Source organism: Delphinus delphis, chromosome 9 (genome assembly GCF_949987515.2).
Source record: "Delphinus delphis chromosome 9, mDelDel1.2, whole genome shotgun sequence".
Taxonomy (NCBI): domain Eukaryota; kingdom Metazoa; phylum Chordata; class Mammalia; order Artiodactyla; family Delphinidae; genus Delphinus; species Delphinus delphis.
In genome coordinates, this window is record NC_082691.1 from 28,635,391 (window position 1) to 28,648,409 (window position 13,019).

Below are 13,019 nucleotides of genomic sequence, written 5' to 3' on the forward strand. Positions count from 1 at the left end.
TAAGCCATGAGCTTCATCCTTATTAATGAGGCATGTAAAACCAAAGGAGAGTTCATGAATGCAAGATTAGAGACTGGGAAGCTTTATTTTATAGGACTGAAGGCAGATATAAATGGAGATCATTATTTAATAATAAAAAACAACCATGAAAATATGCTGGGGACGATTATAAAAAAATCTTTGGTGAATGCATAAATGAATAATCCAAAAAAAACCACCTCTACATGGAAGATTATATAAGGATTATTTGGTTCAAAATCTGAATGAAAATAGTATTTATTTATTTTTGGCATATAAATTTTATAATTTTCTCCTATGGTAAATTTATTTATGTATTAAAAAGAAAAAGAGAATTAAAAAAGTATCTGCCTTGCAAACTATAATATATTGAGTGGATAAGCAACAAAGTCCTACTGCATAGCACAGGGAACTATGTTCAATATCCTGTGATAAACCATAATGGAAAAGAATATGAAAAAGAATGTGTATATATATATATGTATGTATAATTGACTCAGTTTGGTGTACAGCAGAAATTAAAACAACATTGTATATCAACTGTACTTCAATAAAATAAATTTTTTAAAAAAGTATCTGCTTCATCAAGTATGACACTAGTGACTAAAGGTCAGGAAACTGGGTTCTTGCCCCAAAACTACTATTGGGTTAGATGTAATCTTAGATAAAATATTAATGTTAATTTCCCAACCTATAAAACAGGAGAAAGAATTTTAGGAAGATTAAAGGAGAATCAAATGAAATGATACAAAATCCTTTCAAAAACACTTTCAATGTAATGCTTTTAGCACAACAATTTTTTCAAACATTTAATAACTTATGCTCTCAAGGCCACATGAGAGGTGTGGAGGAAAAAAAATACTACATCATGAGATTTGTTGTGGTGTCCCTGGAAGACAAGACTGGTAAGTCATCTTATCTTTTTCCATTGCCTCCCTTCCGTAGCTCCAGCCCAGATCTATTTCTTTCCATAGTTAACTACTGAGAAACTTTAGTTTTGGCACAAAGCAAATATTTTCTTAAATTTTTAATCTCTCTTTTCTCTTTTTGTCCCACTTTCTCACACACACAGCCGTGAAGTCACCACCATGAGTTTATCTGCACACTAAATCTCAACTCATGCTGTTTGTACCGTATAAGGAAAGCTCTCCACTGACCTACTATAGATGCCCGTGTTTTGTGCCTGCATTCTGGCACGCACCACCTACCATTGAGCCACCTGGAATCGTGCTGCTCTGTCCTGATTGGGTGGTGGTGCCCAAGAGTTCGGAAGATAGCAAAGTCTCGCCCCATAAAATCAGCTGCCGTTCCAGAGTATAATTCTCCATCTGTGTTGTGACAAAATAAAACCACATACACATACTTTAATTCAATTGAGGCAAGAGAAACAAAACACACAAAATACAGGTTTCATGTTAAGACCACGCTAATGCTCTCTGCATCACTATGCAAAGCTACTTATGTTTATCCTGTGTCTTTGTTGAAGGGAGTATCTCACTACTCATTTAGCACTAACTCTGAAAAACTGAGTAAAGTATGATTCAGTGCACATTACTAAAACATGAACTTTTATATTTTCTATTATGACCAAAGACAAAGTACAAAACACAAATTATATGCGTCACATTGTCTGCTTTTATACGTTTCAATCTACTATGGTTCTAATATCTTTATTTTTTAGGGTAAAGTCTCATTGCAAAGTCTTGCTTATAGTTTTGATTTTAATGGAAATTAACTTTCTAATACATTTCCTTTTTAGTGGGATCTAAATTAATGAGATTTTGCTATAATTTGGAGAAGACTAATATTTTCCTTGCCAAAAAATTTCTTGCCTTTCATTTTTTAGTATATTAAGTGGGAAAAATGCTCTAACTTGGTATGAGCTATCATACAATCCAAAAACAAGTCCACCACATAGTTTCAGATATAACAGAAATGTGTTTGAAGAAGGGGGTATTTTGATAAACACAGGCCATAATCACTACAGCTCAAGATTCTGTTGTGCTTTGACTCATTTCCACTTAAGTTGAATTAACTCTAGGTCAGAGTTTAATAATGGGAGAATCATAATCAGAAGGTTGGAATAGAAAGGAAAAAGAAATAAGGAGAAAGAGAAGTTAATATTTACTGAATACCATTTGTGCTTGCAGGGTAGTCAGGTGCTGGCTTGACACTTTCAAATTATCTCATTTAGTTCTGTCAACAACCCCATGACGTAAATGTTATCCCTATTTTACAGCTCAAGAAACCCAAGGTTGCTCAGCTAATGACTAGGCAAGTCAAGGTGAAAGTTCAAACCCAGGCCTGTTTAACCCAAGCCTCTTATACTAAATATATACCATACCACCGTTCAATAAACTGAACTTTGTAAAAATGACGTTTTCTTTCCTTTAAACAAAAAGTGCCTCATATTATTCCATCCAGAAAATGCATTATTGCCTGCTTGCTTACAGTGAATTATCAGCAAAACAAAACAACAATAAATGTAACATTTTCTCCAAATAATCTACCATAATGACAGTAAAACCTATTATCTTGTTGATTATTTGGATATGCTAATGTTTCTGAATTCACTGACTCGAAAAATACTCAGAAAACAAAGTAGACATACATAAATTATAACTTAAAACATTTGTATACCACTATAATTTCCAAAGGACTTTCTTGTATATCAATCAGAAACTTTCTGTGCATCTTCAGTTATCAATGCCTTTGGGAAAGTCTAATTAGTCTGATCCTTTATGTGTTATCTTTGTTCACACCCACAATTCTCACTTGCAAATAAGGGGCATTGAAACAAAAATAGACCTTTTCAGTGGTCCAAACTAAATTAATTCCTCTGGTAGAACCTCTGGTTCTCTCATGTGTTTGAAGGTACCAGGCTTTGGAAAACTTCCAAAGCAGTGCAGAATAGCTACATAGACAGAATCACTGAGAAACGCCAAGTTATAACTTTAAATATTAATAGAAAGACACCTTATCTTAGAGACTGAGTTTTTTAAAACTGATCACTTATTTTGAATTGTTGTGAATCAAGACAAATAAAGGTAATGGTCTGACAATGTATTAAGTACAAATTACTAGCTAAATGGATGGTACTCATATGACACCATAAATTGCCATATTATGGTATCTTTGGGATTCAAAAGCATCTTGTCTTCTCTTTACTTAATTAAAGATCAAGTTGCTCAAATCTGAGTTGCTCTCACCATAATATGCTACAATAATGTTCTATATGCCCACAAGGTAAAGGAATAACCCTTTTCGAAAGGCACAAAAACACTATGAACAAGCTATCTATAAGTTTCAAAGGTACTTTGAAACATTTTAATGCATATGGTCTACTTAATTTTAACCTATATTCAATCACTGTAACATTTTTATTAAGGTTGAAACCTTATCTTTTTACAAATAATTGATTGATAGAAGTGATGAATTTTTAAACTTCAGGTGAATGAGAGAATGTTAGTTAAAAGCGTGTTGTGAAAGCAGCCTAAAATCTTCATGTCAATTTCAAATACTTTCATGTTGGAACACCTGTACAGGGTGACCTGTATCCTCTTTACCTTGAAAAATCAAAAGTATTAAATTACTAGTTGAACCTCATTGCCCCCTCAACCACGTTAGGTGATGAAAATCATGAAAGGCGAAAACAGAACAACCGAAAGGTGAAAACTGAGCAATTTCATATCAGACTGTAGCCAGACCATGCCTAACGGTAAGTATAATCAAAAATGGAAGAGTAAAGAATATCATCAGTTAATTGCTTTTTTCATTTAGCTTTTTCAGTGTGAGTAAAATTCATAATTACGGTTGCTATTATATGTAAACTCTATTCCAGATAGAGTTGAAATAACGAAAACTGTAACCAAATAAACATTATTTGGATATTGATAGGTATTTGTTTCTCATATTCATTTGTTTAGCTGTTTTACAACATTCCCACATGAGGAAGGCAAAAAACAATATAAATGAAGGCAAAGGCAGAAACACTGATTTTCTGTCACTCAGAGAATGTAGAAGAGTTAGAAGAGTTCATCAGTAGAAGAGCTAGTAGTGACTGAATTTATTACTAAAGACAGAATTTATAAAGAGTTGACTTAGAAACCAAAGGAAGGTTGTAGTTAAGGCACCAGTTGCCTCCAGTCATAGGAAATTACCTCCTACTCAAATATTATTTTTAGCAAAAGTCAACATGATATCTATGAGCTGGAGGGCACTAGATGATTAGGTGGGCATGAGGGCACATTCTCATGTTGTCAATGCTCAATATCACTAACTGTTCCTTTACACCAGGCCTTAGATCAGATTTTCTGCTCAGATATCTATAGGGTTCTTATCCAGGATGACTCCTCCAGAAATTGTATGACGTATTTTTTATTTGGCCCAGCTGTATAGGTGGTAGAATATCCTACTCTTGCATTCTCTTTAAGCAGATATAAAATATCAACTCAGACTATATTTCATTTAATGTAATTGTGTATTCTACCCTGTATTAAAGACTTATTACATTCTTTGGCTATCTGAAATGACCCGACAATTTCTGAGTTTAGGGCTTCCCTGGTGGCACAATGGTTAAGAATCCTCCTGCCAATGCAGGGGACACAGGTTCGAGCCCTGGTCTGGGAAGATCCCACATGCCACGGAGCAACTCAGCCTGTGCACCACAAATACTGAGCCTGCACTCTAGAGCCTGTGAGCCACAACTATTGAGCCCATGTGCCACAATTACTGAAGCCCGCACGCCTAGAGCCCGTGCTCTGCAACGAGAAGCCACTGCAATGAGAAGCCCGCACACCGCAACGAAGAGTAGCCCCCACTCGCCGTGACTAGAGAAACCCCGTGTGCAGCAACGAAGACCCAACGCAGCCAGAAATAAATAAGTAAAATAAATTTATTAAACTATATATATATATATCTGCATTTAAGCAATTTACATACCTTAGTTGGCTTATATTTGGAGAACAAATATATTTTTTTATTTTTTTAAAAAAGCCCACTTGCCAAACTTCTTTTGTATGTTCGAGGTCCTTTATGAAGTTATCAAATTATGCATGTTAATTTTCCAATTTTATGACCCTAAGTATACGTAAATGTTAGCTTACAATGATTCAAATTGCATTATGGCTAAGATACATACTTTTGGGTTTTCCCATATATACTAAGTTACTAGTGAAAGAAAATGTATCTGTCCAATTTTATTAAATTGATGGTAGAATAATATACTCAAGGAATTGTTATACACATCAAAAAGTGGTTGTGGATACTCTGTCCAACAAAGTTGTTAAGTCTTTCTACAAAAGTACCATATAGGCAGTTTGATGTCTCAAAAATAATACATCAGACTGAGATAAATTAGTGCTGACAGATGTAACTAACAAGCTAGAAATTGTCAAATATGAAAGTTGCTCTTTCATATTTGAGTACAGTGCCATTCTTTCTGAACTGTAAGCTTTCTTAACTGTCTCTAAGGAAAGCATTCTTTACTGAGATGAACAAAAAGTTTAGTGAACTGCATTTCCACCATGGCAGTGTTACCTGAGAAGCATGTGTTAAAAACACAAGTTCATATGTACTCTGTACTTTCTATTCACAGCTCAAAATGAAGTAAAAATGTGGCTTAGATCAGTTAATATATTGGATTACAATTCCTAAAAAGGGTGTGGTGAGAAGAAACAGAAGGTGGGAAAAAAAAATTTCCTGATGAAATCACAGCATTACTAACACAGGTGTAAAGTGTATCATGGATGTGAGCAAAAATCAAACAAACCTAAAGACCAAGCCATTATGTTGTTAACACCTTAAGCAAATTCCACTCACAGCGTAGCAGAGTAATTAGAAACAGAGGGAAAAAAATATGTCTCTCACACACACACACACACACACACACACCCCACCCCCCCCGGACATGGCATGGATAAAAGCTACTTCTTGGGAGTGGAAGGGTATGGGAATACTTTTACATTTTCACATTTGTTAAGCAACCTTTTCTGTAACAATAAATATACTGGCTTTGTTAATTCTGTACTTTTAAAACTAACATTTTTTAAGTAGTTGTAAATGATACAAAATTAAAAATGTAAAATTTATACATTACCAAATCTCTCTCCTAGCCTCCCTACAAAAAACCTCTATTACCTGTTCCTCTTTTTTCAGTTTCTATTTCCAAATATATGCCAGAAATATGTACGTACCCAAATGTAGTATGCTATTACATTGTCTTATTTAATTCTCACAACAAACTAGTGGAATTTGCATAGCCATGCCATTTTACATACACAGAAACTGAGGCTCAGAGTGGTTCAAATAATTTCTCAATTATAGTTAATTAATTTGGGGAGTACCTTTAATACCAAGTGAGAGCATATTCTAATGTCAAATTATGTTCTTTCCTGACTCATGGCGGAATTATAGCATAGTTATAAAGAAGCAAGTAACCTCAATAAAGGAAGTCACAGCTTTTGAATTAAAATGGTGCTACAAATATTTTGAGGGATTTTACCAGGTCTAGTATGGCCTGCTCATTTTTCTGTATCTTGCTATTCAACTGATCCAGAAATTAACTTAAGTTGGCTTTAATAATCTCCTCTGTCAATAAGCACTAAATATCTCTGAAAATTATTCAATTACTTTACAGTACTGGCTAGGTGAGATCTGGCCTTTCATTTAAAAGCTGTTTCTCTGAAATGCCTACCGTTCTTTTCCAGCCATACATCCTCTCCTTGACTCATGCAACTTCCCTCATTCTCTTTTCCTTTTCACAAACCTATACAACTGTTTCAAGGAAGTTCTAATATAAAACCCAAACTGCAGCGTTTCATATTCTTTGTGGACATTGTGTGGCTGCACGCCATATGAACTATGTAATACTTAGTTGTCATCATTCTTTCTCAGTGGAATATTAAAATAAATAAGCAAACCCCTACTGAGAAACATACCACAAAATAAAGCTGCTCTAGGCACACTTTTACATACTGCTTTTTTGAGGAATATCTATCTTTTTTTGTTCAGTATGCAATTTAAATAAGTACAGCCTGCAGGTTCAAACAAGACAGGACTCCTCCCCTTTGTTTAAGACAGTTTTCAAATTTCTGTGTGTGCACTTAAGGAAGTCATCCACACGTAATCACTAGGCCATCTGCGAATAGGAAAATTATAAGTGTGTTACATTTGCTGCATTCCTTCAGGTCTTAAACTTTTGTTAAAGTGCTCCATAAATGGATCAAATGGACTGAAATTGTCTACATTTCCAAAGCAATAGAGGAGGTAATTCATGCTGTAATGGTTTTATTCTTAATAGTAAAAGGATCAGTGAAACAGCGATAAACACTAGAGAATACTGGAAAAAATATATTTTCAAGTTAATGCTGTAGTCAGTATGACTAGAGTCTTAGTTTGTTGAATAGAAAAAAGATTATTTTTTAAAATAAAAAGGCTAAACTTTATGAAATTATTATATGTCAAATAATAGCCTAAATTTACCTTTTAAAAATCTAGATGTATTATTCAAAATTTTATTAGAAAGTTTACACCTGAAAAGTTTCACTTATTATTCTTTTGTGTTATCAAATAATTACTTTCTATATTTTATAAAAAAGAAAACAAAAGGAAAAAGAAAAGGAAACAAAAAGCTACATAATTTCTACATGATTATATAAAAACATATATTCAGGAGTAAGGTAATAACCCAGAATCTTCCGTACTTTAGGTTGCTGGCATACTCAAAAGTTAAAACAAGAAAACAAAAAAAGAAAAAGAAAAATTGTTTAATGATATATCACTTTTTGTGTATTATTTAATCCCAGTCCAGAAGTGGTTAAAAGAATGTGGAAAGAATTCTCTATTTTTCAATACAAACTAAAGTTTTCTCCTTCTGCCTACTTCTATCTTCCTCTTTCTATCCTTTTGAACTATGGCTAAGCATTCACCACCTATCTGCAATGTTGAAGTAAAAGAAGAAAACTAGAACTAGGAAGATGGCTAAAGAAAAGGGCACAGGAAATGCATAAAATGTTTTGTTAGATTAAAAAAAGAAGAAGAAGCCCTGAAGTCAGAAAAGATGAATACAGAAGGACTTTGTCAACTCAAGGTGACACAAGGGGTCTCTGTCAATTGTACTACCATTTAGTTGCATTGTGCTGATTAAGCTGACCAAATGCTGAGAGTGTGACAAATCTTCAGACTACAATTAACAACTTGGAGTGAATCTCCTTCTTTCCTTCTGACCTGTCAAAATTCCCCCTTGAAACGCCTCTTCCCAAAAAATGAAAATCAAAACCATATTTTTACAAAACAAAAATTGTAAAGGTCTAGGGGGATGTATAGTGATTGAGCAGCCAATTTTAAAGATACTATTAAACCATTCTGATTAAAAAGAATCATAGATTAGATAGTACAATAACCAAATCAGCATTTAGTGTTTCTTCTTCATTTTCAAAATATTTGAAAATATCTCAACTGACATACTCCTAAAATATTTTATGATTAATAATGAAAAATCTTGGTATATAACAAGGAACATGCAATCTGGCTATTATCTACAGAAAATTCACTGTTTAGCTGACTGTTGACTGAGTACCTATTAAAAGAGATGCCGTCAGCAGTTTAGGGTCATATGGGCTCTTCCCACGGCCATTCTCAAAATGTGAGTCTTCCAGCTTAAAAATGTTGTCCTGTAGAAAAGAAAAAGAAGAATTCAATTTATTTATAATAGAAAGTATTTTTAACATGCCAGTTAATCAGAGAGAGGTTGAGTATTCTTCTGCACTATCAAGGTGTATTATTATTTGTGTAAACTTTAGAGATGCCAGAATAACTTAAGGGGGATAAAACCTAGCTATTACTAGACAAATATCTATTTAGCTTGGTGATTTTTAGTAGCATTTAGCATGTTGCAAGCAATAGTGTATAAGTGAACTCTAAAGGACAAGCACGCTATGATGAGTGATCATTTTATCACAGAGCTATGCTAAGAGCTACCCTAATGGCTCTTGAAAGAATGTTAAATTTAAACAAATAACTCCTTTACTTCCTTCACATAGAGAAAAAATAACAACTCACTATATTAGATGTCTGCAAGAAGATACGCTATCTCACTTCTCTGTATGTACTTTCCAGAAGGAAATAGTCATAGCAGTCACGTCCTCCACTCTGTCATTCCTACGACTTTGATGCTTACAAGCTCCTCAAGCATTTTAAAATTACTCACACCTTGGAAGGTGGAAGGTGCCTGAAACTATCCTTATCAAATTCTCTAAGTGGGAAATATCAAACTGTTTATTAGGATGGGTGTGCCTGGAGATAGTGTCCTTAGGACAACAAGCACAGAGGTGACACATTTTTATCACAGGGAAGTCTGCTCAGTTGAGGCTCAAGCACCCAGAAACTTAAGTGAACATTTGACTATGGTAGAAAGTATGCCAGAAAGCACTGCAACAAAATCCTTAAGAAGGAGATAACTAACTCATGCCTAAGACACTGTCCTCAGAATGTGAGGCTTCTATATGACAGTGGAATAAACTGGGGTATCTCTGAGCATTCTTTTCAGAACCAAGTGCTCTGGAAATTAATTAGGTCAGAATATGTATGCATTTTCCAGTAGCACATTAGCTTGTCCACAGACTGAAATAAAATACCTTTTTTGGCAATTTCTCTACTATTCACATAAAAGCATTTTCTATATTCTTAGGATAGTAAATGGTGTTCATTTTATGGCCAATATGGGTCACTTTATTTAACATTTAATATCTCTGATGGAGCTAATGGCAGAGTTTCAAATTATGACTCTTAAAATTCATTTGGGTTAGGGAAGAAGAGTGAAAAAGGAAGCAAACCAAAAATGTTCTCCATCTTTACTACTGTAAGAATTACCAAGTTTCCTGTTTGCTTGCAGTGATTCTGTACTTGGTAAATAGCTATCCCCTAGCAATGATGGTTCTTTAGCTGAATTCTAAAATTTACACTGTGAAAAATTTACGGGGTTTCTCAGAATTGTGCTAAGTTGTAGTAGGAAGGGCAGTGAGTCAGGAGTCAGGCCCACTTGGGCCAATGATTAGCTCTGGTTCTTTGGTGGCCAATTAATATCTCTGAGCCTTCGGTTTCTAAAAGTTAATGTTGATAAGGATATTTAATCTCAAATGTTTATTGTGAGGATTAAAGAATTGAAATAAAGTATTTTTAAAGCAACAAAATAAAAGACAGACACTATTTTTATTCTATTAATACTGCTCATATTACTGCTACAAGAATATGAAAATTTAACACAAGTTGTTACCATTGTTGTAAACTTTCCTACCAGAACTTGAAAGAAATATTACTTAAAAACAGTTACATAAGTCACCAAATTATAAACTTATTTACAAATACACAATTGTCATAGACACTTGAATATTAAAATTATAATATGAAATTTATTGCCATATACTAAGAAGAAGCACAGAAGAAATCTTAAGAAATATTTAGACAAAAATTAGGAAATAATCCAAAATAAATATGCTCAGTAGATGATATACACTCTACTGCCACAATGATAGAAAATATTAAAATCTGTCTATGTGACTAGTCCTCACAGGTTAGAGGAAGCATCAAGGAGAAGTGGTGGTGGGGCTGAAAATACTGTTAGGAATATTAGTATAAATTTCTTGTCCTCATAAGACATTTTACAATACTGACAAAGATAGAGGAGCTATCTGTCAAAGTATGAGACACATGATGTCTGGGATCATGTATTCACGTTAGTAAGACAATGCCAAGGTATATGAAAAGTACTTGAAACCTCGTGTTTAACATTTGATTTACAAGGTAAAGGATTAAACTTCATAGGAAGAGAGGTTAAGCATGTCAGTTACAGTTTAAGAGAAGATGAAAAACTATCCTTTGTCATGGTGTCAGGTAATGTGTTCAAAGCTGGCCTCCTTTTTCCTTTCCGTCTTTTTTCCTTTAAACGGAACTCTTGCCCACATTTCTGGGTTTCTACAGTGTAACTATTCTATATTCTTATAGGATTCTACTGAAGGGTAAAAGATTGAATTTCCTTTCCAGCCTAGCGATATGGGGCCTGGAATAAATATAATTTGCTTTCACAATAGGGAACTAAAAGATATTTCTTACATAGAAATGTTTGTAGTGTAAAATTCATACCTGTTACACATAGTAATGGAGTCTAAGTCTGTTGAAATCAGACAGAAATGGATATTATCCCTGGCTGTGCCTTTTATTATCTGGGCCTCAGGCAATCCCTAAACCCTTCTGAAGCTCAGTCATCTATAAAAGGAGGATAGGAAAATCTCATAGGGTTGATTGGGAATATTTACTGCAATAATGTATATAAAACAATACTTAGTATGCCCTCAAAAATATTAATTTATTTTTCATTGTTTATAGTTACCAAAATAAGATCATTCTTTCCTATACTGATTAATATCTCTCAAGCTACAGTGGAAATGCCTGCCTATATATTCATCAGTAGAAATTAAGACATATGTTTAAGAATATGTAAATACTTTGGACTCCCAAAATGCACTGAAAATTGTTCATTTCTATAGCTAGACCACAGTCCAGTTCAAAAGCTTTTCTGACCAAAAAAATCCCCATTAAATATAATATGTACAGGAAGCAACCTAAGCGTCCATCGACAGATGAATGGATAAAGAAAATGTGGCACATATATACAATGGAATATTACTCAGCCATAAAAAGAAACAAAACTGAGTTATTTGTAGTGAGGTGGATGGACCTAAAGACTGTCATACAGAGTGAAGTAAGTCAGAAAGAGAAAAACAAATACCATATGCTAACACATATATATGAAATCAAAAAAAAAAAAACAAAAAAATGGTTCTGAAGCACCTAGGGGCAGGACAGGAATAAAGACGCAGCCATAGAGAATGGACTTGAGGACATGGGGAGGGGGAAGGGTAAGCTGGGAGGAAGAGAGAGAGTGGCATGGACATATATACACTACCAAATGGAAAATAGATAGCTAGTGGGAAGCAGCCGCATAGCACAGGGAGATCAGCTCCGTGCTTTGTGTCCACCTAGAGGGGTGGGATAGGGAGGCTGGGAGGGAGACACAAGAGGGAGGAGATATGGGGATATATGTATACGTATAGCTGATTCACTTTGTTATACAACAGAAACTAACACACCACTGTAAAGCAATTATACTCCAATAAAGATGTTATATATATATAATATGTATAAAAATTCTCAATTAAAAAGGGCTACCATTTAATACGTCTGATGAACTTAATGTGATTGAGAGACACCAATATTGCTGTTTCTGTTATCTAGTGCACGAGACCTATTAGATGTGTGAAAACATTGACCCCTTGGAAAAGAAGTCTGTGTTAATATAATGGTACATTCTCTGTTGTCATACGTAGCATGTCACGTAGACAACTGTCTGGCTGTACTTGGAAGACTTTTTGAAATCTGATTGCTACTCAATGATTTTCTGTTTTAAAGAGTGTTAAACAGATCACATATGCAAGTAATAAGACCAAAAATCTTAAGACCAATGTATACAATTAAACCACATAGCTTATATTCTTACTTGGGCTGAAATACTTTTCATTTTTAGTAATACATGAACAGAAATCTAGCTGCATGGATTCTAATTGCTTTAGCAGATACTGTGAGCATATCATATAAGTTATTGTGCCATATTTTATTACATGATTGCATCAGTTTTCAGCAACTATTTTTAGCTTTCAAGACCACTCTTTCCCCTTTGTCTTCTGGATTTCCTGAATGTTATTAGACTGCGGTGAGGTAAGACATTAGAGGAAATAATAACTGTGCTAATGTCTAATCCAAAGTTTTATAAATTATAAACCAGTGGTGACATCATGGCAATAAATTTCCTAAATCTCAATCTTGTCCAAGTAATAAATTTAGGGAACAAAGCTGCAATTTTAGTTGTTTTAATGATTAAAACATAAATGATGTTTGTAAGAAAGAAAAGAAAAGAAAATCCTATGTATATGTGATAGAATAACCAT

The 13,019-nt window shown here is 34.1% G+C and overlaps 1 protein-coding gene across 1 annotated transcript in view; it reads right to left on the reverse strand.

Moving 5' to 3' along the window:
- The window catches only part of SEMA3A (semaphorin 3A), a 232,672-nt gene that overhangs the window by 100,558 nt on the left and 119,095 nt on the right, over window positions 1-13,019 (reverse strand). Inside the window, exons 5-6 of the mRNA XM_060019863.1 lie at window positions 8,597-8,690; window positions 1,227-1,346 (exon numbers count right to left, since the gene is read on the reverse strand). Of these exons, the coding sequence (XP_059875846.1) occupies window positions 1,227-1,346; window positions 8,597-8,690 (214 nt within the window). The remainder of the gene's footprint in view (window positions 1-1,226; window positions 1,347-8,596; window positions 8,691-13,019) is intronic.